We start from the raw sequence: 24,636 nt of genomic DNA on the forward strand, positions 1-24,636 counted from the left end.
GTAGGTCACATAACAACAAGCTGCAGTCAGCTGCCTCTTAGCTCTGCTTAAAAAAAAAACAAAAACTTAACAAACCAGGTGTCACACAGACCCGGCTTGTGGTTTCCTCTGACTGATTAAGAAGCGTGGTCCAAGTCAGGCTGCGTCCGAACCCGACTCCTCTCTGGAGGAACGGCGCCCCCACCTCACACAACACCTCACCTGGCACCTGCAGTGCTGAGAAGAAAGAAGTGAATTGGAAAAAGGTTCATTTGTCATGAAAAATGTCAGTGTCGTCTTCATACCAGGGGGCAGGGCAGTTGCAGACTTACTCTCTGGCAGCCTTTTACATCCCAACCAGCCATCCCTGCCAGTGTAGCCCCTCCATGAGAAGAAAGCCTGGAGAGCGCAGATGGCGAGGCAGCAGCGCTCGTTGGATGGTCGGTGGCAGTCTTATCTTTAAAGCAGCAGCAGACTCTTGGAAGTTCATTCTGTAGCTGATGGCTGTTTGTTTGTTTGTTTTGTGTATCCTATATAGCAAAGTGTCACCTTCTGTCCCCCTTTCTTAACTTCATCCTGTCGCGTTTTCACAATGCAAACATCCCGCTCGATTTTAGCCACTGCTTCAACTGGAAACTGCTGTAAAATGTGCACAGCCGATGTCGGGAAATGTTTCATCTGAAGCTAAATGTGCAATTTGGAGTTGACTTCCCTCATATTCAATAAGCGCCACCTTTGTTTTTGCCAGGAAAAAATAATAACCCCACAAAGATAGGTCGGCACTGCAGACCAGCTTCATTCAGCCAGTCCTGAAGACGCAGCATCACCTTACATTAGACCTAGTTATACTGACCACATTGTTTTCAGGTTTGTAGTGCTGCATGAAGCATGAATCAGCCTCGTATAAGTCAGTGTGTCTTTCAGGGTCACATTTCACTGTATATTATCGAAGCAGCCTGCTGATGCTGAGATGAGCCCCCTGTAACAGAAGCTCAATTTTGTACAAAAAAAAAAAAAATTGGACATCATGTGAGGGGGGGGTCTTCATTTTGTCTCAGTGCAGCAGTGCTTTCATGTTGATTTCCACAGGGAACACCCAAAATAAGCTGCCCCACCCACAGCATCCTGCCGTTCTTTTGACCTTTTTTCCATTTAGTGTTCTTCTAAAATGCAAGTTTAAAAAAAAGTTAGCTAGTTTTGTGCCTCCTTAAACATGACTAGTTGAAAGAGGCAAAGGTCAATATATGAGGAGAGGGAGGGGGATTTATTTTATTTTTTAAAAGGCCTTCAGGGAAGGTGAAACTTGTATGAGGCTTAACCGACCTACAAGTACTCCACCCTCCTCTCATCGAACTCCGGTGTCCGTTTCTGTCGGTGGCTGAGTCTGTAAGTCTGTCTCTCCTTATCTTTCAGCCACTTCTTCCAGCATAATTCACTGAAGCTGACAGGTTGGCTCACATCTGTCTCTCAACTCTGCCTCAAAGCATGGTTAAGTAATTGGGTAATGGACTTTTCCACTCACAATCAACTCAGTTATGTTGCGGTCCGCGGCAGCAGGGTAAACTCCGAGTGGAGTGGGGGGGACTGGGGAGTCTTTGTACCGTGGGGTTTGTATGAAAATTTTATAACTGCATTTTTGGCATTTCTGGGAGCATTTTTGTAATTTGTGATCATCCGTTTTGTAGGAGGGGAGCCGTTAAAAGGCAAAGTTGCAGTTGTCTTTTAGTTTATATGTTGGAGACTGTTTATAATCAGGAAACGTTTCAGTTTTACTCGCAAAGTTTTTACATTTTCAGGTGTTTTAATTAGAGTTGAGAGATAAAGTAGCCTCTGTCATCTTCTGTGTGTTTGTATGTCTTTCATATGTCTGTCTTTTCAAACATGGGTCACTTTGTAATCTGACGATAATGTGCTTTATCCACTGTTTGTAATCTCTATTGTATATTATTGCTGTCCAAATATGTAGAGATGAGAGATTTTTAGAGCAGTAGAAACTTTTATTTTTCACTATTTGAACCAGCAACTAAGCCCGCCTGTATATTTTAACTGTCTATTTTTTTCTCTTTAAAGTGAACTCTACATTTAGGTGAAATTGCCCTTTATATTAAAAGTGCTGCATATTGTGAGCATAAAGGTTTTGAACGGGGTAGAGTGACACAGTAACTCTTGTACAGAGTTTTTCTTTTTTGTAAGAAACCAACCAGTTCAGCATAACGTCTATATTGACATTGCATTTCTTGTATTATTTATTCATATCAATGAAAAGTTCTCAGTTTTTTTGAGTAATGTTGGAAAAAAGAAAAAAAAAACGTAACTGCAGATAAAAGTACTCTATGTTTTTAACAGATTGTGGCAACTCTGAGGAGATTCTCTTTTGTACTTGATAGGACATTTCATCCTAGATAATAAAGTAATGTTTTTGACACCAGTGTTTTCTCTCATTGCCTCTGCTTATTAAGCTTAGTACAAGGTTGTTTGTAGTGCATTGTTTTAGTCAAGTTTAAGGTTGTTTGGATGAGCAGTTCTCATATTTTGTCTAAAACAAATGTCTTCGATCAGTGTTTCCCCCAAAGAGACTTCTGTCTGCTCCACTCTGTGTTCCCCCGCGCAGACAAAGGTATGTTTGAATAGCTCTTTGTGAGGACATAGCCTCACCAGTCATTTTGCGACCTGCAGCAGCTCAATTGCTCGTTAACACAAACGTCTAATCACCCAAAATGGCAGCAGCTCATTTAGGCTTGTAGACATGGTCAAGAAGACCTGCTGAAGTTCAAGCTGATCATAATGTTGGTGTCACATAGGCTGGTCTGAGTATTTTAGAAACTGATGGGATCTAACTCTAAACAGAGAGAAAATACCCAGTGAGCAGCAGTTCTCTGGGTGAGAATGTCTTGTTGATGCCAGGGGTCAGAGCACAGACTGTTTTTAGATGAAAGGAAGGCAGCAGTGACTCATGTAACCACTCATTACAAGCAAGGTATGCAGATGGGCATCTCTGGACGCACAACACAACAAGCCTTGAAGCAGATGGGCTACAAAAGCAGAAGACTACACTGGGTGCCACTCCTGTCAGCTAAGAACAGGAAGATGAGGCTACAGTTCACACAGGCTCACCAAAATTGGACAATTGAAAATTGGGTTCAAGTGGTAAGATCAAGAATTTGTTATAAACAACATGAAAGCATGAGTCCATCCAGCATTGTATCAAGTGGTGTACACTGTGTGCCCCTTTAAAAACCATAACCTACCTGAGTATTGTTGTTAATCATGTCCGTCCCTTTGTGATAACAGTGTATTCTTCTGATGCCTGCTTACAAAAGCATAATGCCATGTCTCAAATTACAAGTCTTTTCAAACGTGTTTCTTCAACATGACAGTAAGTTCACTGTACTTATACCGTCTCCACAGTCATCAGATTTCAACCCAATAGAGCTTTTGGGATATGGTGGAATGGACAATTCCCACCCTGGAGGTGCAACTGTTTGATGCTGTTGTGTCAACATGGACAAAAATCTTTGAGCCATGTTTCCTCTCCTTAGTGAATTTGAAGAACGAAAGCAGTTCTGAAAGAGAAAACAATTAAATACAGTTCTAGCAGGTTGTACCTAATAAGAGAGCTGATAAGTGTACACATAAAGTGTACACCAAAATCTTAACCTAATTTTAGCCACCAGGTTTAACTATCTAACCCTTACGTTAATCTAAAGTTAATTCTAACTTTAAACCCCAAACAGCAAGTCAGGCAGGTATGATAATAATTTTGAAATAGGTTACTGCATATAAATATAACATTTTAAGTCCATACAAGAAGCGTCCCTTCCCTTTGAATCAGTGAGACATGACCATATTGATAACTTAATGATCAAGAGCAGAACTGTAAGCAGTCCAGGGATGTTTTACTGACACTTTTAAAGAGAAAACCACAGCCAATGAGATGAGATGAAATAACAGCATGCATAGTCTCAATTAGCATGAAATATAAACAGCCAATTTTCAGCACAAAAGAAATGCTCAACCACTGTGCATGAACGAACAACAGGATGATCTCTCACATTTTTTCTTCTTTGAATTTGTAACCATTTGAGTAAAAATGGCCATTTTTTTCAAATCTCACAATGGTAAAGAATCCCTCCAAAAATTCTTAGTTCAGGATCTGGAGCATCTCCAAACGGTAATCACATCTACGCTGGGCCAAGGTCCATGTTTTAAAATAAATCTGCTCATAGCTTTTAATAAAACAACTGTTCTGGAGGAAGGTTCAGAGGAGGTTGGAGATTGTTACCATCATGGCTTATCCGGTCAGGATGAGAATGAACAGTCAGCAATTACTTGTAGGTTTCTCGTTTTATTTGAATAATGCGTATAAAGGAAAGACACACATGGACTGTTAACTCTGAAAGGAAATAAAGTATGACTTAAGTCATTCAGTAACTCAAATTAATACATGAACTCGGGAAACTCAACAGAAACTCTCCTTAGCTGCCAACCCATGTGGGAGTGAAGAAAGAGTGAGCTGTAGGTGAGTGCAGTCCTTATATAACAGGTGACAGGTGAATGCAATTAAGGGCAAGCACCACACCCAACCAAAGGTGAGGAAAAGAAACAAAGTGCATCTGGTGAAGTGAGTATGCTGAAAGGTGAGCCTTTAAAACACCAACAGATCTAAATAATTACGTCCATGGCAATAAGCCCCTCCAATACCTAAGGGGCACGGTTCCTTGATTCAGAAACAAATGCTTCTATAAGACGATACCTGTCAATCTTGGTGTAAAGTTGAGAAAATCTATCCATACGTTTTCTATCGTTCATCCATAGCCAGGTTGCAGATGCAGCAGCCTAAGCAGCAAAGCCCACACCTCCCTCACCCCAGGCACCTCCTCCAGCTCAACCTGGGGAACACTGAGGTGTTCCTAGGCCATCCGAGAGACATAATCTCTCCAGCATGTCCTGTGTCTACTCTGGGGCCTTTAGCAGGATCTGCCCGGAACACTACACCCAGGAGACATCCAGGAGGCATCCTTATCAGATCCCCAAATGACTTCTACTGGCTCGTTTCAATGTGGAGGAGTAGCATTTATCTACTCTGAGTCCCTCTTCAATGACTGAACTTCTCACCCTTAGGCTGAGCCAAGCCACCCTTTGGAGAAATCTAATTTCCAATCTGGAAGCTCAGTTATTAAGAATTTATACATTTGCAACATTTTATCTATTTTACATAGCTTAACTAAGATGCATATTCCATTTCTTCCCCCCTCTTATCATGTTTTCTCTAATAATGCATTCAATTTAAAAAAAAAAGATGCAAAGGGAATATCATCATTTCCTGAGAAGGAAGCATGCATGCAGTAAACCAAACAGGACCAAGAATAGAACCTTGGGGTACACCGCAACACAAATTCACTGACTTCTTGCTACTTTATTACTTGGAAATTACATATTAACATTACTTTCGATATCTGTATCTACACCTGTTTTTGCATTAAAACAAAACTGGTTTATTAACTGGGCAAACTGGGGTAGATTACTCCCAGTGACCCATGGTAATTTGAATTGACATGATGAGAAACACTTGTCTTGTTGGGAACTGTTTTATAGAGAGGTTAGATGAGAGGCAGTCTGAAGCAACTGAAACAGGGGTCTCTGCAGGAGCCACAGCTAATTGTTCCTCCGAGGCCCCTTGGTGAGCTGATCTGACTCCAAATATGAAGTTCAGCTTTCAGCTTAAATTGTTAGCTGCATGCTCAAGGCAAGCATGAGGGACAAGGTCATGACCCCTGCGCTGAGACACACCATCTATTCCTGTGATGAAATTACCAAGATGACACATCCAGCCACCTCCTGCTTTGATCTTTCACTTTTCTCACACACCCCTCTCCACAACCCACCCCCCACTCTTTAACTCTCCACTCACCACTAAATGGATCCAGAGATTCAAATGGACGCAGATGACCACAAGCCCGAAGTTGGTTGTGAGGGGCGTTCACACAGGAAGCAGCTCATAGATATTTTCACCCAACCTCCCCTCCCTTTTTTCTCCCCTCCCCCTCCTTTACATCCTCTGTCATGAGGAATGTGCTCCCGCTGTGATAGTAGCAACAATGTGCAGCAGGCTCCTGTTTCCTGCCCGTATGCATCTGTTCCCTCCAGCGCTGATCCCAGATAGAGGCTTCATCGAGCCTGGGAACTGACCTGGGCTGACATACATGCAGAGAGGGAGAAAAGAGGCTCAGCGCTGCCTGGATCAACATCCAAGTTCCCAAGTCAGTCTCTCTCTTCGTGGAGGCCAGGCCGAGACCTTTGGTTGCTAAACTCTAATTAGGTTGGTGACTCCTTGTCCGGCTCTCAGTGGGAATGACAATAACGATCACTGTTGGTAGTGTACGTGTGACTGAACGAGCCAGGGGGTGTTGGTTTAAAGATAAATAAATTCTTCGCAGGGCCACAGTACAAAACAAATACACACTTTTATTGAGTTCATGTTTAGTAAAGCAAAGTAAGCGTTCAGTGCAAATCTTTTCCCTCTCATAAGAAGCATGAGCTCAGGGTCGTACTACAGTTGAGCCTGGGATTTTTTATTAAATAAGAAAGACAGACGCAACAACACGGTCTCTACAATTTCACTTCTCTCCCTGCGTTATTTTACACAACTGTCTGTATTCCTCCTCCTCCTCCTCCTCTTTGCTCCCCACCTCACGTTTCCTCTGATCCTGCCGACATACTTTGAATGCTCACAGTCCAAGAGGAGTATGTGTTTGTTTGCAAAAGAGGAAAGCAATAGGCACTCCAAAAAGGAGCTGTGACGGAGGCACTTCTTTCAGTCGTGTGTCCAGGTGTGCGGAGGATCAGATTCCCGCGATTAGATTTATGGCGTACTCCCAACAACAGCGTACCTCCTCCTCCTCCTCATTCAGCAAGACTCCTTTTGATGTCCCAGTCGACCTAGCCAGACATCATCATGAAATATATAATTAAACTAAAAGAAGTAAGCCGCTCTCGTGACATGCAAAATCTCTGCTCACTTTTTGTCTTTTTTTCCCCCTCCTCTTCCTCCTCCACTGAAGGTTTGGTGCTGCTTTTAAGGACCCCAATTCCCTTCCTTTTAATATTGCATTTCCTGCTTGCCATTATCAACCCACAGTGACGCCATGCACAGGACTGAGTGTTGCAAACCAACACAGTCCAATGCCATACAATATTTTGCATCCATTGGCTAATTAAAGCAAGATTTACATGTTATAAGTCTTCAAGAAGTTATAGAAACTGTTAATTACAGGGAAAAAAAGGATTTGGAGTAATTTTGGAACAGTCGTGCGTAGAAGTGTTTCAGTTTAACCAGATTTGCTCTATGTCTTTGTGTTGTTAGGTTATTGTGGAAATACAGAGCAAACTTTTTAAATTAAAGGAAAAAAACGTTTTGTTTTTGTTAAATTAACAGCATATTCCACAATTCATCTAGCAATACCATGTATATTTCTCAAAGACCAAACCAAAGTATGACTGGAGGAAACTATGTAGGGGGGACATTGTTGCACTCATTAAATTGAAGGAATGAGGGGCTTTCTCTGCTTTTTTTATGTAAAGTTTTACAGGAAAGCTGAGATAATTATCTCTGTAACATCCTGTGGTCTGTGTACCCTAAATGTCTTAATGTTTGGATCCTAACCCTATCATCTAGAGAATTTAAAGAAAGAATTTCTTTGGGGGGAGAAGAGAAATGCAAAATGTCCCCGAGTACTATGAGAATGATTTTTTAAAGACAAAAATCAAATATCCTGATATTGTAGGGTTAAAGGTTATGATTTACTATTTAAATGTTTATTCAGAAAACCCTTTTCTCAAGTAAAAGCATTACTCTTCCATAAAAATATTCCCACTCGGTAATATGTGAACTAAAGATGAGCCAAATTTCCCTTTTACATGCAATGCCTTATTAATGCAAGGATTTCATGAACCAGCCATGAATGGATGAAGAGTTTGTATGTTGACAAAATAACATTTGCCTCATGGAAAAAAACATCATAAAACCCATTTAATTGTAGCTGCTTGTGTTTTCTGTAAAAAGAAAGAAAGAAAAAAAAAAGATCACAAGCCAGCAACTGTGGATTTTCAAAGATCGGTAAAAAGGAGATGATCCAGTCTTTGGCTAGCATCAGAGCAGTCCATATGAAACTCAATCGATGCTTTCGCCACATGTCTTCTGTCTACGTGAGATCAGTTCACGTCTGCTGCAGTGTCTCTTCCCCTGCAGCGAGGGGCGATAGTCTTATCTCTGGTTCACCTACACCTGGAGCGCGTGGCCTCCAGAGCTTTCTGGTGTCGCCGCTTGTTGTATCTCTTGACGTAGCTGTTGCTTCTCAGGATGCCGTCCCCGGGCTTCAGTTTACCACCCAGCAGGTTCAGGAGTTCAGAGGGGAGGTGGCGTCTTCGGTGGTAGATCTGACCCATTATGATGTATCTGGTCCCTTGGGAAGAAAGAGAGCGAACGTTGAAGTGACGGAGGGGGAAAAAAGTGCAAAGTCAAACAATTTTTGTGTTTGCACTAAACACGTTCTGCTGATCTCAGGGAAAAGGAATTCCCACATCCCACAAAGTGACGCTTTGGTGTTAAGTTGTCACATGGTTTTTAATTTATGGGTCTCAAGAGTTGCATTCGTGTAAAATATCAATTATCAAACTCTGTACTTCCCACGATTTGTTACTTTAATCTCATCTCTTGATTACTCATGAACAAAGAACTTAACAGCTAGAAGACACTATAAATATGAGTAAATATTAAGTGATATTTATCATTCAATTAACTACACTGCATAACCAACAACAAATGAACATAATTAAAAGGTACACCGCTATTATTCTCGTTCAGGAGAGCTCAACCTGCACAGTAATTCTTTGCAAGGATTCAGACAGTTGACTGTTTATCTCTGATGAAGCCAGTTTTTTGTTCTTTAGAGCTAAGGAGCTACACTGCAACACCTACCCAGTTTGATGTCAGGGCATGGCTTGCTACACTTGTAGGTGTCCAGGACCAGAAGGCGCACTTTGAAGAAAAAGCTGTCAGGGGTCACGTACAGACGGCTCATCTTGTAGAAGCCATCACTGCTGACCATCAGCGTAATGAGCCGGATTCCTCTGCGTAACACGTCGATGTCATGGACAATCCCATTGACAGCTATGTTAGAGAAAAACATGATCAGATCTTAAAATATCAGATTTTTATATCTTCATAACTCAGGCTTTGAAGGTGAAGCAATATTTTTGATGTGTTTATGAGGTGAAAATCCAGCTGCCAGCACCCCTAAAGCACTCTGTTTTGTTCATCTAATATAAAAACTGTTGGTCTTCAGGCTAAGCTCCTTCTAGCTTTGGCGTCTAAGTGATCAAACATAAGCATGCGTGTGAATAATGCATTTCCTTGAAACTACATCTAGTCTCAAAGGTCATAGTTTCATTATCCAGCTGTTGCATGCATACATTTCTTTATTATCAAAACTTTAAAGGCACAGATAGATATTCAGCTGTTAATGCGTACATTTAAAAAGGAGAGTTAACTCCAAAATTTTAATTGAAGTACTTTTGCTCTAGCTTGTGCAAATTAGGCATCCAAACTTTACCAACTTTGGAGATATTCTCAGAATAAATCCTTGCCTTTACTTGATGGTGGAACTGAGTAACACTCAAAAAAAAAAAAAAATCTTAGCAAGGTTTGCATAAAATATGAGGGTTGACAATAGCGCAACAGTCCAGAGGACTAACATGTTAATGTGATTTTGTGTGTGTGTGATAAAGAAGACCACTGAAAACCAGTCCGTCTTTGTCTCACATTAGACACATACCAAATTCACTGTAGCAGTAATGCTCCTTCTCGTCCTTCTCCTTCCTGCACTCGCTCACACAGACGGCGTCATGTGTGAAGTCGGACTCTGTGGGGAAGTAGGACAAACACAGCGAGTCAGGGAATGACTGACTCTCATTCCAGCATCATTAGAAAAGACGAGGCTGTCATCACGAAACCGAGGCGTCACATTCCTCAGCAGGGAGCTGGAGGAGGTGGACCGTGTCTCGGGATCACGCTGGTGGTACATTTTTTAACCTTAACTACAAAATCAGAGCTTTCCCCCTTGCTTTGCATTAGTTTCATTATAACCACGACTGGACTGCACACAGGGGACGCATTGACAGCCAGAATTGAGGGAAGCGGTTATAATTAGTGGCAGGAGACTTTAATTACCTACTAGAGGAAAAGACAAAGCCACCGCTCTCATCACAACCCTCTGTGTGAACTCTGTGACCTGTGTCAGCATACATGACATATATACTGGCACAGCAACAGATTGGACTTTTCAAAGTGATAATTAAAGTGATATTTAAAGCACAGGAAAGAAAACAGCAGTGTAAATTTAAACTCAGCAGGATCCACTTTTTGCCACTATAAGTTTATAATAAAATTGAGTTTGGGCCTTTTCTTGTGATCAAATGTCAACTTTCCATTAATGACACTACACTAAGAAAAATACCATCACAAAGCAGCTCTTTTTCATTCTGTAACAAATGTTTTTATTGTTTTGATAATTTGCACTCATGTAATATATATTGTTTAAAGGCCAGAGGCTGCAGATGGTTACGAGTGAGAAATATTGTAATATTAAAGATCAAAGATGTTCCCATCTGGCTACAGTCTTATTCAAGTTTAATAATTTAAAATCTATACTCCCAGAAGGGAGTAAGGTTCAAAGATCCCATCAAAAGATATCTGGATAGCTCTGTAATTATGCACAGGTCACATTTTGAGGTCAGGAAACACAAAAAAAATCCTCCCATACCTCGCCGCATGATGTCAAACTGATAAAGCAGGCTGGAGGAGCGCCGGTTAAAGATCACCGGCGGGCGACTGTTGTTCCGGGTCGCTGCACTGATGCCAGACTGATAGAGACTGGACTTCCCCGGCCGGTTCTCCTCTGGGTCCATGCGTCGGTTGGGGGGATCTTTGCGCGGGGGAACAGCTGGTTGTTGTGGCTGAGCCTGAGGTTGGGTCTGAGGCGGCGCCCTGGGTCTGGAGTTGGGGTGTCCCTCTGGCTCGCTGTGTTGAGGAGGACTGATGTTGGACTGAGCGTCCTGACTGGGTTTCTGTACTGTGCGGTTGGTGGAAGCACCTGCAGCTGCTGTGACCTGGGTTTTGGGATGCAGACCAGCAACTTCTCCTCTGGCTTTCTCGCTGTTGTGCTCCTCCGAACGGTCGCTCTTTGGGCCCTTTTTGCTCTTGCTGTGGGGACTGTGGTGGCGGGGGATGTGGGCCAGGTCAGTGTGCTTGGGCCACACAGCAGAAGGAAGAGGATGGAGGCTGAACTTGGACTCGCTGCTCTTGCTGCTCTTCTCTAGGAGTTCGTTGATGGGCAGGTTGGGCTCTTTAACCACCAGTCTGCTCTGATTGCTCAGAGCTGGATCCACAAAGCTGCTCTGACCCTTTTCTATCAGCGTGTACAGACCTGCAGTCGAAAGAAACAAAGCTTCCATTTAGTTGCACGGTTTGGCAAAAAGAGATCTACAACAATGGGTGAATTTTGTGTAATTGATAAAGTGGACCTTCCTTGAAACCTGGATGAATTCTTACTCATTACTCTATTATACAAACAATATTATGCTATATTATCCCTGTTATGCCTGAAATAATTACAGATTTGTAATTTTTGAAAAATACTGGAGTGTTTATTGAACCTTATGATGAATAAAAATACATAAATAAATATGAATTTGCATATGTGAGTCTTAATTTGTATAATTTTTTGCTACATCTGCCAATTTTGTGCAATTTATTGCTCAGCAAAACAAAAACACATAAGAGGGTTAGGGTTAAAAACATCACACTGGTGAGGTAAGGGTATCAGAAATTCATCTATCAAATATGATGCACTTAATGTTACAGGGTTAAACCTAAAAGGTACAACATGAAGTCAAGTCACTCTCCATCTAAAGCATATTGTATATCTGTAATTGCATGTAATAACAGATATTTAGGCTATTTATGAATGATACTAATGTCACTGAACACAGCGTTCAAAAAAGATTAAGAAAAATAATCCACTCACCATTAACGACATGCTCCTCTGTGTTGTAAAGAGGAAACACCACAAACAAAAGCGTCAAAGTAATCCCTGCCATCCTTCAAGCTCACTGTGGACACACTTTCAGGGGTCTGCTACACAGTTGGGATTCCTGGGATTTTTATAGGAGCTCTCAGGAAGGAGATGGGATGGAAAAGGGAGGTGGTGGGACGTCCCAAACACAGAAAATAAACACTTGGACGTGACACTCCTTTCATTCATGCACGGATTCTGAATAGGCCCGCAGTGTTGTTTACAGCCTGTGAGGGAAACTGTGACACTGTGTGCGTATTGTCTGCTTCACACAAAGTCAGGTTTTATTCAAAGTGAAACTTTTCCTGGGATGTGGTTTCCAGTTGACTGTTTGAAGTTACATTACTCTGCTTTTTAGTTATTTAATAATAATTAACCTAGTTCTATTAAATAGGTACTAAATAGGAACAAGAGCTAATAAGACTTTCTAAGTTAACATCCTTCCTCACTTAATTTAAATACAGTTTTTAGATCTGACTGATCCATGTGTATTCACTGCCCTCTGCTGAGCAGGAATAGAGACATCTGAAAACAGTGGTGGCAGATGTGTTTTTTAATGTCTGATATATTGGTTTATATTGTTAAATAGGCTGTAGTCAACAGGATATAAACAAATAACCTATTTTGAATGTATATTTATGACTTTGTGTTATTCAAATATATTTACAGAGCTGTTAGCTGCTGCTATTTCTGTTGCTCTGTCACGCATAAGACGGTGGTTTACTGGTGGTTGACGGTGGTTTATTTATTTTTTTTACATTTTATATATATTAAATATAACTGTGCAGATCAATTGAATGGGTTTATGAACAAGGCACAAACCATAAAATGTTGAAAACAGCTTGTTACCGAATTCATCGCTGGTCATATGTTCAACCCAATGACTGTAAAAAAATTTTCATCTCGGTAGTATTATCACACAATGTAAAACCGGATGTTCCAATATTCTTGTTTCTGAGTCTGTGAAAGAGCTCACAGTAGAACCCCGAAAAGGAAGCTAAATACGACCCAGATGGGACTCGAACCCACAATCCCCAGCTCCGGAGGCTGATGCCTTATCCATTAGGCCACTGGGTCATTACGTAGCACAGGTGGGGAAAATTCCGTCATGAAAATAGAAAATCGAATATGTAGTCAGTGATATTACTCATTTACTTAATAGTAAAGATTATATTTGTTTTTTATTTAAAAGAGGAATAATTCGCAATGAAAAAATTTACAACCCAGCAATAGCATTTAGCACACGAAGAACAAGCTAACGCACAGAAACGTTAACAGGTTTTCTCGCGATACTGACAGCGGTTGCCTTTGACAACATATTTGTTGTTTGATGCTTCTTTTCCTTAAACGTGACCAATGAGGCGGTGCTAAAAAATCCAACTGGCCAATTAAAAATCAGAAAAATTGGAACGTCGTTACATGACGTCATGCATATATTAAAAGAATACAAGAAATCTGAACGGTAAGCACGTTGTACATGCTATGTGGCTAATAGTGCACTTATTTGTTTTTTCTCTAATTGAAATTGCTATTGAGCTTTTGTAATTGCTAATACAGTGTATAACCTTTGTTTTCTGAGTTTCAGCAGGTTTTTAGATTATTAGACAGACCCTGTATCTGAAGGGCCACATGGTGTTAGATAACCGGCTTGGCTTCGAGACAACCGCCTGGTTAGCTAGCTCAGCGCCTGCTTACTAGTTGACACCTGAAACTAAAAGCAACCGTGGCTGCTGCCGCTTATTTTTTGTCGTTGTGAAATTATTACAGGTAGCATCTGATTTTAGTGGAATCGATTGTGTTGCTCAACGGTCAGGAATGTCAGCGGGCACGGACAACGGAGCGAGACTCAACCAGTTCAAAAATAAAGGAAAAGATGCTAATGTAAGCTCTGAACCTAGCAGTAAACGTCAGAGAGTTAATTCGGTATCCCAAATGCGCTGAATGCTGTGGTATATCTTTTATTTGTGTGTCGGTATGATCAGGAGCTGAGGCGCAGAAGAGCGGAAGTCAATGTGGAGCTGCGAAGAGCCAAGAAGGATGACCACATCCTCAAGAGGAGAAACGTCCACAGCCTTCTGGACGAGCCAACGTCCCCTCTGCAAGAGCAAGACCCCAACGTAAGGGTAATCAGCAGGTTCTCTGTGTTTGGTTTGGCTGTGAGAGTAAAGGTGACCCACCTGATATAACCACAGCTGCTTAACTTGTTTGAAACATTGGATTGTTACAGAAGTTTACTCGTTATAAACAGCATGTAACAGCTTCCAAAGGAACAGCTCTGCCTAGCGTGCACACAGGAAGAAAAAAAGCTAAGCCTGCTTAATTTGCAAGCATTATCCAAAGGTCACTAAATCTTGGAGCAGGTGTCTGTCTGGTGATAACAGACTGTTGACTTTTTTAAAAAATGTATCTCAGATAATTTATAAAATGTCCATTTATAATTGAGATATGTTGCCCCGATTGAGTTACCATGACCTAAAAACATTCAAAGCAAGTTCCTCTAAATGTGTTATTTTTAGCTGCTCTGGTTTTATTGGCAGTAATCCCCTTTCATTTCTCTTTCTGTTTTCATAGCCTCCTCATCACTGGACTGTAGAGGAAATTGTCGGAGGTGTAAACAGCGAGGATTTAGATCATAAGCTGCAGGCAACGCAGGCAGCCAGGTAATACTTGTAATGCTAGGTTAATTGACTGTGTGTGGGTGTGGATGTGTGAGACAGTTGCTCAGTGACAACCTCAGGCTGGAAGAAAAAAAAAAAGGTTGCGTAATGAGGCACTTGTGTTTTTGTAGTGTATTATAGTGTACATATTTTTTTTTATCAGTGCAATTTGCACTATGTTGCACACTCAGTTTTTTTACTTTTTTAAACTTAACCTAATTTTTAAAAATTTTTTTAAAATGGGTGTCGTTTAAATATGAAATGTTTGTGCTTTCTCCCAGTAAAAGGGACTCACTATGGGCCTGTGGCACTTTAACTTTTTTATTTGTTGTACACTGTACTATTCTTATTCTTTGTCCTGTTTCTGTAACACCCTCTATCTATCTGCCTGTAGTTATATCACTGGTATTACTATATTAATGATATTAAACAGTTTGAAAATTGATTTTCCTTTACTTTTAAGTTACTTCGATTTTAACAACGATCCAACTGTGTTTTTCTGATTCACAGAAGGCTACTTTCCAGAGAAAAACAGCCACCCATTGACAGCATCATTGCTGCTGGACTCATCCCAACGTTTGTTAGTTTTCTGGCGTTGTCTGAATGCCCCCCCATCCAATTTGAGGCAGCTTGGGCCCTGACTAACATTGCCTCAGGTACTTCAGACCAGACTTCTGCTGTAATAGATGGAGGGGCCATTCCAGCTTTCATCAGCCTGGTGACATCGCCCCATCAGCACATCAGCGAACAGGCCATTTGGGCCCTGGGTAACATTGCAGGTACTGTGGCTCACAAAACTCAACCTCTTTCTTTGGATTTGATGTTTTGATGTTATTTTATGTACTTCTGTGCATTACTACATCCTACACTGTTCCAGGTGTATGCTCTGATAGTTTTGATGTCAGGATGCATTGTAGATTATTGTGGACAATTGTGCCCACTTTAGTTCATCTGGAGTTCCATTTAGCCTGTGATATTAAAGGCTTTAAAGTGCATTTCTGTATGCATACAGTAGTTGTGCAACGGATCACGGTTGATCCGTAATCCGAACCGATCCCACTCCACGGTTCGGTACGCACGTGATCCAAAGATTCGAAAAAGAAGGAAAAAAAAGTATGTGCATGGTGCGCGTGGTGGGTCTGTCAAGCAATAGTTATGGCCAGCGCTAGCGGTCCAAGTGGAGGAGCAGAGGCGTTTTCGGTATTTAAGTAGCCCTTTGCTGCCCAATCCGACCGGGCTAAAGCTATTACAAAAGCTAATGGGGTGTTTAGCTGCAGACGGGAGGCCGTATTCCGTTGTGCAAAACAAGGGGTTTAAACTATGATGAACGTGCTTGAGCCACACTATGATATCCTGTTGCGCGTCCACTTTAGTGGCAAGATCGTTCCAAGCATGTATGAGCAGGAAAAGTTTAAAGTTATGGCTGAACTGTCCCAGGCATCTTCTGTTGCCCTAACTACTTCAAATGGGTGGACCTCCAGGGCAACGGAAAGCTACGTGACCGTGACAGCTCATTATATCACAGTGGAGTGCGATATAATGAGCGGTATGTATTATTGTAGGGTCTACCTTACAATATAAAGCGCCTTGAGGCAACTGTTTTTGTGATTTGGCACTTTATAAATAAAATTGAATTGAATTGAGTGGTAGATACAAAGCCCTGTACTGCCCTATATTGAACCATAATTTTTTTTTTAATAATTGCGTGGAATGAGACTAGAGTTGAATGTTTTTAACAGGCAAAAAATACTTCAATAAGTGAATAAGTAAATGTTAAGTTTTTGTCTTTTTTCTTTTTTTGCTGATCCAAAAATGGATCCGATCCGTGAGATTTTTGATCCGTTGCACCACTAGTATACAGTAAAAAGCGCGTTGTTGCTGAGTCCCACATTGGTTCCATTTTCCAAAGATGATTAAGCTAAAAACTAGAAGTCTGAAATTTTAGTTTTGCTAACCTTGTGTACTTTCAAAGTATCTGCCTTTATGTGCCTTTTTTCTGATTACTCTAAAGATGTTTTTTTCCTCTATATTTAGGTGATGGGCCCAGTTCCAGAGACCTAGTGATCTCACATGGTGGTGTCCATTCACTCCTGGCTTTGCTGTCAGCCCCTGACCTGTCTGTATTTCCTGTGAGTTTCTATCAAATATTATTGTGCCTTTAACAGACATTTGTATTAAATTCTCTCACGATACATACATCAACAACCTGAACAAGTTGAAACAAACAGCTTTTATACCTTATATCAAAATAGAAAACCAGCAATTTTCTGGCATTCTATAAACAATTAAATATGTAATTAAAGACCAATTCAAAAATGAAGCTCAAGTAGATTGATATTTACCCCTTAAAATGTGTCAATGAGGCCTTAGCATGAGCTGTGAATTTTTTATTCCTGTTCAACAGGTAATGCACACCTTTAGCTGGCAGTAGTGAGGTCACTGGTTTGATTTGGGCAAATTGGGCTGTTATTTACTGGGGTAATCCATAGTGCACACGTTCCCTCTGAGCTGCTTTCATTTTATTTTTGCAGGTGTTACTAAAAGCATTTTTTAGTTCAAGTTTTTTATTTTTGGGTGTGTTGTTAACTATGAGGTCATGTTGTTTAAGGCACTGAGCTTGTACAGTTTGAAGACTCTCTCGAAAAGAGTTACTTATTTAATGTCATTATAGTAATTCACTAATAATCACATTTGTGATCATTGTTATAAAATAACACTTGAATCTAAACCCACTATACCAGCCCGCCTACCTGCGCAATATCACCTGGACCATATCCAACCTGTGTCGGAACAAGAACCCCCCACCTCCTTTGGAGGCGGTGCTGCAGCTGCTTCCAGCCCTTGTGCGCCTCCTGCATCACGATGACAAGGAGGTGTTGACGGACACCTGTTGGGCTGTGTCCTACCTGACCGATCACACCAATGAGAGGATAGAGGTGGTGGTGCAGGCTGGCCTGGTGCCCCGTCTGGTGCAGCTACTCGCCTGTGGGGAGCTCAGTATTGTGGTATGTGGCAGTGCAATTTATTAAACTCTGACTGTTGTATTTGTTTAGTTATCAAACATTCCCACTAATTTCAGATGCTATGATGGAGACTGATAGAGGCTTGGTGTCCTGTTAAGTTTGTAGCTGTTGGCGGTAAAACAGCATATCCAGAATTCACAACACGGGTTGAAGTTATACACTATGGCCTCTTGGGTCACTTTCTTCCATCTAATCAATGCTGAACACAAAGATAGAAATATTCTCTTTGGTTCTTTCTTCATTACTTTTTTATTATATATAATCTGTTTTATTTGTATTACATGAAGGTCAGATGTGTGTGATTGTATTCCGTATACTTTCTAAATTGAGAGTGCTTAAAATAACCAGCTTGCTCTTGCTCTACCTCACAGACTCCAGCCCTGCGCTCACTTGGCAACATTGTGACTGGGACAGATGAGCAGACCCAGTGTGTGCTGAATGCAGGTTCTCTGGCATTGTTTCCCAGCCTTCTGCGCCACCCAAAGCCAAACATCCAGAAAGAAGCTGCGTGGACAGTGTCCAACATCACCGCCGGCAAGGACAACCAGATTCAGGAAGTTATAAACGCAGGCCTGATCCCCATCCTGGTGGAGATCCTCCAGCAGGTCAGAGTGCTACCAGAAATTAGAGCAGACTTGTTACATGTGTCCTTATTATTAAATACATTTATATTAAACTTGTCAGTGTTTAAAACAAAGGAGGAAATAAATAAATTAAATCTTTATTTATAGAGCTGCTATAAACACCGACTTCTCTGTAGCTAATTAGAACCTGATCAGTATAGTCATTGAATCTTCCCCCAACTTTTCTGTAACCTTCAGCAATTTATTTATTTGATCATTTTTGTTTATAATTTTTCTGATATAAAAACTGAATTGATGGATTTCCTGTCTAGGGAGACTACAAGACGCAGAGAGAGGCAGTGTGGGCTGTTACCAATTATACCAGTGGTGGAACAGTGGACCAGGTGGCCTACCTGGTTCATTGCAATGTGCTAGAGCCTCTGCTCAATCTGCTGATAACCAAGGACAGCAAGATTGTTCTAGTCATCCTGGATGCAATATACAATATTTTACAGGTATAATAAAAGGCTAAAGTGAAACTGCAGTTTCTGCTTGGTAGTTCTAAACTGAAACCAATCAAAATGGTGGAGTTAATGGTGTGTGGAATAGATTTCAACTTGGCTGAAAACACAGACATATTCTGAGTCTCTCTTTAGACTCTAGTCAATCAATTCGGTGTTTTATGAAAACAACCAGTTAGACATTAAAGGTAGGGATGGGTATCGTTTAGGTTTTATCCGATACCGGTGCCAAACCGGTACTTTTGAAACGGTGCCGGTGCTTAAACGGTGCTCAAACCGGTGCTTAAAGAATGGAGAACACCAACTTTGTCCAAAAACCTCTCATGTTCAGCTGTTTTTTTTGTAAAAAGATAACAATGTTAGCCTTTTCTGCAGCTATGGGGCATATATGGCATCACTCTTGGCTGGAAGCAGTGCTTAAACAATGGAAAAAACACAAACTTTGTCCAAAAACCTCTCATGTTTAACTGTTTTCCACTTTTTCTTTGGTCATTTTAGCCTTTTTGGCCAGGTTGAAGGGAGTATCTGCCATCAAACAAGAAGACAGCCGCATGTAACTATGACGGTGTTTGCTAGTTCACCTTACATGCATTAATGTAATAACGGGGTTAGCTTACTCAACGTAAATTACACACGAACAACATTAAGCTACTCACACAGAGAAGAACGGCTGCTGCTGCCATCATCATCCGTCATCATTTCTGCTACACTGGCAGGGCTAGGGGCCAGGACTCTATTCTTCGGGTTTTTGGGGGATGTTGCTCCAGGTCCGATAACTGGCAACCCACCCGCAGTAGATGTGCACGGTGTGAGGTCTCGCAGCAAGCTATCAAATACGGCGCATTTCTCGGCTTTTTTAAAAAAACGCTATACGTCGCCAGGTGTTTCATCGGATTTGAGGTGTTACCTCCTTTGCACAGTATCACAGTATCAGCTTAAAGCACTTGTTGCAGGCTGCTGAGTTTGCATATTTTGCTGTGAAGTACAGCCAGACTTCTGACCGCTTCGCCTTGGGCATTTTTAATTTGTAGCTCTGCTCTAAAAGAACGTACGTACCTGGACCCGCCTGCTATCCTCGGAAACGTAAAATGATTGGCTAGAATCTAAAGTGTATCACAGCTCAGGAAAAAAAAGCACCGAAAAAAAGCACCGAAATGTGCGCTGCTTTTCGGTCTGGTTACTACCGTTTATGTCAGAACCGGTGCCATCATGGCACCGGATACCGGTACCCATCCCTAATTAAAGGTAATGTTTAAAGAGAAAATTATGCAGTTTTTTGGTTAAAATATAACAGCCCTTTTCCTCTATTACCAGCTCGGCTCCACTCAGTTTTTTAGGGCTTTCCATTTGGTTGTATTACCTGGTACCAGGTACTTTTTTTAGTTCCAAGTGATCTGACGCGATCTGAAATGTGACATCACCGTACTGCATGCCACCCGTTGGCTGATCAGTGCTGTCACTCGATGAGTCATGAGAGTGACTTCTTTACAAAAATCAAAACCACCCTTTTCGAAACCCAAAAACGAGGGAAATGGCTACACAAAAACAACACAGTGATCCTCAAGTCTGACAAAAACCATACACCGAGCAGCAGTTATACACACATTGTAGTGTTGTGTTTGTGCAAACAAATGACATGATGGGACTATAGGCTGCATTGCTATAATGACTCCAGGCACATTAGGTGGTACTCGGTTGTAATGGAAAACGACTGAAACTGAGTCGAGCCAAGTAGGTGTGTAGACAAAAAGTCAGATTCATGGTTTCATTGGTGCGTTAAATTAACATTAAAAACTAAGTCAAAATATAATAATAGAAACGATCTTCATAGCATTGAAAGTTTTTTCTATTTTAATCTGAGCCTCTAATATGGCTCATTGCTATATCACATTCAAAACAAGAAATGAGGGAACCTGAAAAATCTTTTATCCTTATCTTGGAGTTGTAATTTAGTTTTTAGGTTTGCAACATGAACTGTTAGTCTTAATTTCAAGTACTTTTTTTTTTTTAAAGGGAAAACTTTAATGCCAGAACTCTAGCAATATTACAAAGTCAAAGTTTCAAGAAGTGAAGTAAAATGATAACTGTTAGGTTAGGTTAATCATTTCTGTGTGGAAACTTTTGATCTGACATGCGTTTCCCTTTCTGCACAGATGGCAAAAAAAACCGTAGAACTTCAGAAACTGTGCCTAATGATTGAGGAGCTGGGTGGTTTGGACAAGATTGAAGCACTGCAGTCCCACGACAATGAAGCAGTCTACAAGTCCTCGCTTAATATTATAGACACATTCTTCTCTGACGAGGTAGGTGTTCCTCCTAACAAGGTTCCCGTCAGATACTCATAGCAGGTGAAAGTGGAGCAGTCATATCGGTTTGAAGAATGGTTGACAGCAACAGTGTTCAGCACCGACAATGAAAGCATTCAGATAAAGCTGTATGCAGCTTGAAATTAATGATGTTGACGGACCACAGTGGGTTCATTTAAAACGGGGGCATCTTTAAAAACTTGCTTAATTTTACACTTTGGAAAATGTAAAGATATATCATCAGTCTAAATTGTTTTTAAAGTCATAAAACAGGCTTTTAGAAATAATTTGTAAAAATTCCAAAGAGATGTTCGCCTTTGCCACTCAGCACCCTCCTTAAAATCCCTTCATGCGCCTTCTGTGAACAGTTTATTTTTTGTATTATCTAGATTTACTTTGAATTAAATTCTTGCCTGAACCTAAAAAATAATGTGTAGAGTCATCAGTCAAATCTAATCAAAAACACTTAGAGGTTCACTGATCTTGGCTCTAGTGCAGCCTGTCCGTACCCAGTCTGCCTTTTAATATTAACCACTTTACAGAGACCCTTTCATAGCTAAAAGAATACGCTCTTCTTGGTTGAGTCTACCGGAGTAGACATTTATGTTCACATCCAGGAGCAGATGGACTACGGGGACATGTTTTGGAGAGAGGCCAGGCCACATTGCCATAACTTGGTTAGGATTGCACCATGTAATTTTGATATGGAAAAAGAGAGAGGAAACTAAAACCAGCTTCTTCAGGGAAGAAGCAGCTGCTTTGTCATCAACAGCAACATGGGCAGAGAGTGCTCTGCTCTGTGTTGTCCAGTCATGCACAGGGTTAACTTCTGAATGGTGTTGTGTCTGAATCACAAATGTCAACAATTTAACTGACTGATGAAACCAACAATCTTATTTGTCTCATGTCTGAAAATCTTCAGTGTGTGTACGTGAGACATCCCAGAAACATTACCATAACTTGGTTAGTCGTCTAATGCTTCTCTCAAACTTGCCTTTTAGAATGACGTTGAAGAGTCGGTTGTTCCTGAGGCTGGAGGAGACTGCTATGCCTTCCACATCCCCGAAGACCAAAGCACTTTTAAATTTTAACACGTCCACTTATCTTTGTAACATAAACAAATAGTAATTGTTGCATTGTGGTTCTTGTTGTTGGGGGGAGGGAATTTTTATAGTCTTTTGAACTTTGTACTTAACAGCATAGAAAAATAAATATACATGTTTTTTTGTTTTTTTTTAAAAACATTTGTAAATAAACATTTATTAATTCATATGGAGTTTTATTGATTGATGTTTCATCTGTTTCCCTGTGTGTGTGTATAACAAACAATGAGCTTATGCTTTTTTATAAAACAGAAAATTAATTCGAAAATTAATAATGATTCATCATTAATGATAATGATTATTTTATTTTAACTTATTTTTATTAAATAAGCTTGTGCAAACTAGTGGATTAATTTCAGATGCACAGTTTTGTTGCGCTAAACAGGCAGTATGTCTTCACCACCACTAGGTGACACTGTATTTCTACTTTTGTTAGGTTTAAAAACAAGGTGTGTCAGTGTAGTAACTATAGTCTGGATGGAATTTCAGTTTTGCACTATATTGTATTTTATATTGGGGTGATGACTTGGAAGGTTCTATGCATCTATACAGCAGGTAACCTTGGGGTGGGGTGGCACCACTTGTTTTGAGCTAACTGGTTTCATTATTTGAGAGTTTAGAGCATATTTTTCGCCTTAGGTTTACACTATATCTTTGTTACTTCAGACGACCCTTAAGCAAAGTTTGGAATTATATATATTTTTATATTAGTTTTGTGTTTAAGTGTATCAAAATTAGAAGGCGTCCAATTTAATTATTTCTTGATTCAGTAAAGCTTTTGGTTTTATATACTGGCGTATTAGTTTTATGCATTTTTAAAAAGCATTTTTATATGAGCTTTGCTATAAAATTATACCCCTCCTTCGATATTATTCATCATAGTTTTGTTTGTTTTTTATTTCCAAATATATAAATATGCTTCCTTTTACTACAACAGTTAACCATGATAGTTTTCTAATATCAAAACATTTCTTTAAAACTCTCACTTGTCTCACTATCATAAGAAGCTTGCTGTCATCGGTGAATAAGGTGAACAATTAAGAAACACAGCTGAGTTTATAACCAACATGACCAGTTCAGGGCCCAGCACTGAACCCAGCGAAGTGATCCTGTTAGATTCGATTTTTTTCTTTTTTTTAATAGCAAAATCTGGTCTATAATATTCATAATAAGGAAGTAGTTGGTACTGGAAAACTATAAAGCATTGTTTTGATTGTGAGTTTATTTTGAACGCTCGCACCGGATGTCCTCTCGTGTTTTCCTCCCCTGTCCCTGCCTGCCTGCAGTAGAACTGTCTTCACCATCATCACGAACAACTTGAGTCCAGGCAGCCCAGACGCCTGTCCGGATGGAGGACGAGCCTCTCTGCTGACTTGTATCAGTACTCGTGGCACACGGCATGATCTGCATTTGGAAATGTAGTTATTTGCAATTGTTTTGCGGAAAAGGAGTTCGCGCGGAGAGTGTTATTCCAGGGATGTGATTATGTTACCTGTTTGTTGCGTGCACAGTCAGCGTGATTTGCTATGGTGATACTACAAGCTAACCCCAAGCTAGCAGAGGGATTTGTTTGGGAGATGCCTTTTTGAAAAAGAAGAAGGAAAAAAACCTACACGGTGACACTTTTGTGAATATTCGTCAAGCTGGAACACGAAGGGGAATGTCTAACCAAGGAGTTAGGAGAAATGGCCCAGTAAAGCTGCGGTTGACTGGTAAGAAAATTTAAACCCCCTCCTGCGCCGCTCGGAAACGTTAGCGAGCTAGCCTCATAGCGCAGCATGCTAACTAGAGTCTCCTGATTGTACAGCATAACTCTGCCGTGTGTTGTAATCTATAAAAGCGCTAAACCACATCTTGCATTATTATTATTATTATTATTATTATTATTATTATTATTATTATTATTATTATTGTTCGGACTTGACTGAATTCCTTTATTTTTAATTGAAATCCGGGGTAGCATACTGAGGAATATTGGAAGCTAGTGAATGAGCTTTTATCGTTAGCACACATTAGCGTTGACAACAGTGTTTATTGGGTGGTTATTATCCCCACCCCCCCCTCCCCCGAAGGTTAGCTATGTTTAAATACTTAAGCTTGATATCGACACGTTTCCTCAAAGCCCTTCAGCATTATGATAAGTGGTTATTTTAAATACTTTTATTGGCAGTAAAAGCCTTACATTACAGCCTTACCTTTTTAAAAATCATATATTATCTTAATTTTCCAAAGATAGCTGCTGTGTTTCTTCACGGCAAGTGCAAAATAAGCCAACAGTATATTACAAATTAACGTCCCTAATGGCAATGATGAATTTTGAGGAAAAGCGTGAGGCAGCAGAAGAGGTGAAGTT

The 24,636-nt window shown here is 40.5% G+C and overlaps 4 protein-coding genes and 1 non-coding gene across 11 annotated transcripts in view; 3 read left to right on the plus strand and 2 right to left on the minus strand.

Moving 5' to 3' along the window:
- The window catches only part of LOC146385258 (nucleosome-remodeling factor subunit BPTF-like), a 56,732-nt gene extending 54,325 nt beyond the window's left edge, over nucleotides 1-2,407 (plus strand). For all 5 annotated transcript variants that reach the window (XM_084930881.1, XM_084930883.1, XM_084930882.1 and 2 more), the window contains one exon: nucleotides 5-2,407. In XM_084930881.1, the coding sequence (XP_084787007.1) occupies nucleotides 5-41 (37 nt within the window). In that variant the 3' untranslated portion in view covers nucleotides 42-2,407. The remainder of the gene's footprint in view (nucleotides 1-4) is intronic.
- A 5,578-nt stretch (nucleotides 2,408-7,985) lies between these two features.
- On the minus strand, nucleotides 7,986-12,185 carry LOC146385259 (uncharacterized). The gene is made up of 5 exons (XM_084930887.1): nucleotides 12,063-12,185; nucleotides 10,800-11,462; nucleotides 9,813-9,899; nucleotides 8,957-9,148; nucleotides 7,986-8,441 (listed from the first exon to the last, which is right to left on the minus strand). The coding sequence occupies exons 1-5, from the start codon at nucleotides 12,133-12,135 to the stop codon at nucleotides 8,254-8,256; spliced, it is 1,203 nt and encodes a 400-aa protein (XP_084787013.1). The 5' UTR covers nucleotides 12,136-12,185; the 3' UTR covers nucleotides 7,986-8,253.
- A 929-nt stretch (nucleotides 12,186-13,114) lies between these two features.
- Nucleotides 13,115-13,187, minus strand: trnar-ccg (transfer RNA arginine (anticodon CCG)). The gene has a single exon. It is a non-coding gene; the product is annotated as a tRNA-Arg (tRNA).
- A 279-nt stretch (nucleotides 13,188-13,466) lies between these two features.
- On the plus strand, nucleotides 13,467-22,450 carry LOC146385261 (importin subunit alpha-1-like). 2 transcript variants are annotated; one of them, XM_084930890.1, is made up of 11 exons: nucleotides 13,467-13,572; nucleotides 13,878-13,991; nucleotides 14,093-14,227; nucleotides 14,682-14,770; nucleotides 15,278-15,546; nucleotides 16,802-16,896; nucleotides 17,509-17,772; nucleotides 18,162-18,395; nucleotides 18,686-18,868; nucleotides 21,028-21,177; nucleotides 22,182-22,450. In XM_084930890.1, exons 2-11 carry the CDS (start codon nucleotides 13,926-13,928, stop codon nucleotides 22,269-22,271), a joined length of 1,575 nt encoding a protein of 524 aa, XP_084787016.1. In that variant the 5' UTR covers nucleotides 13,467-13,572; nucleotides 13,878-13,925; the 3' UTR covers nucleotides 22,272-22,450. The 2 variants fall into 2 exon arrangements, with proteins under 2 accessions (XP_084787016.1, XP_084787015.1); XM_084930889.1 differs by lacking the exon at nucleotides 13,467-13,572 and having other exon boundaries at nucleotides 13,579-13,991.
- A 1,103-nt stretch (nucleotides 22,451-23,553) lies between these two features.
- The window catches only part of LOC146385262 (E3 ubiquitin-protein ligase SMURF2-like), a 67,910-nt gene continuing 66,827 nt past the window's right edge, over nucleotides 23,554-24,636 (plus strand). For both annotated transcript variants that reach the window (XM_084930891.1, XM_084930892.1), the window contains exon 1: nucleotides 23,554-23,995. In XM_084930891.1, coding sequence (XP_084787017.1) covers nucleotides 23,944-23,995 — 52 coding nt within the window. In that variant the 5' untranslated portion in view covers nucleotides 23,554-23,943. The remainder of the gene's footprint in view (nucleotides 23,996-24,636) is intronic.

This window comes from Perissodus microlepis, chromosome 6, assembly GCF_051167445.1.
Source record: "Perissodus microlepis isolate ML-2025 ecotype Zambia chromosome 6, ASM5116744v1, whole genome shotgun sequence".
Classification (NCBI taxonomy): Eukaryota; Metazoa; Chordata; class Actinopteri; order Cichliformes; family Cichlidae; genus Perissodus; species Perissodus microlepis.

Excerpts from the sequence above, each read along its gene's own strand:
- LOC146385259 (XM_084930887.1), bottom strand. The coding sequence starts at position 12,135 with ATGGCAGGGATTACTTTGACGCTTTTGTTTGTGGTGTTTCCTCTTTAC. Across the intron at positions 11,463-12,062 it reads AGAGGAGCATGTCGTTAATG|GTCTGTACACGCTGATAGAA; the intron begins GTGAGTGGATTA and ends TTTCGACTGCAG. Across the intron at positions 9,900-10,799 it reads GTTTGACATCATGCGGCGAG|AGTCCGACTTCACACATGAC; the intron begins GTATGGGAGGAT and ends ACTTCCCCACAG.
- LOC146385261 (XM_084930890.1), top strand. The coding sequence starts at position 13,926 with ATGTCAGCGGGCACGGACAACGGAGCGAGACTCAACCAGTTCAAAAAT. Across the intron at positions 15,547-16,801 it reads GGCCCTGGGTAACATTGCAG|GTGATGGGCCCAGTTCCAGA; the intron begins GTACTGTGGCTC and ends CTCTATATTTAG. Across the intron at positions 18,869-21,027 it reads CAATATACAATATTTTACAG|ATGGCAAAAAAAACCGTAGA; the intron begins GTATAATAAAAG and ends CTTTCTGCACAG.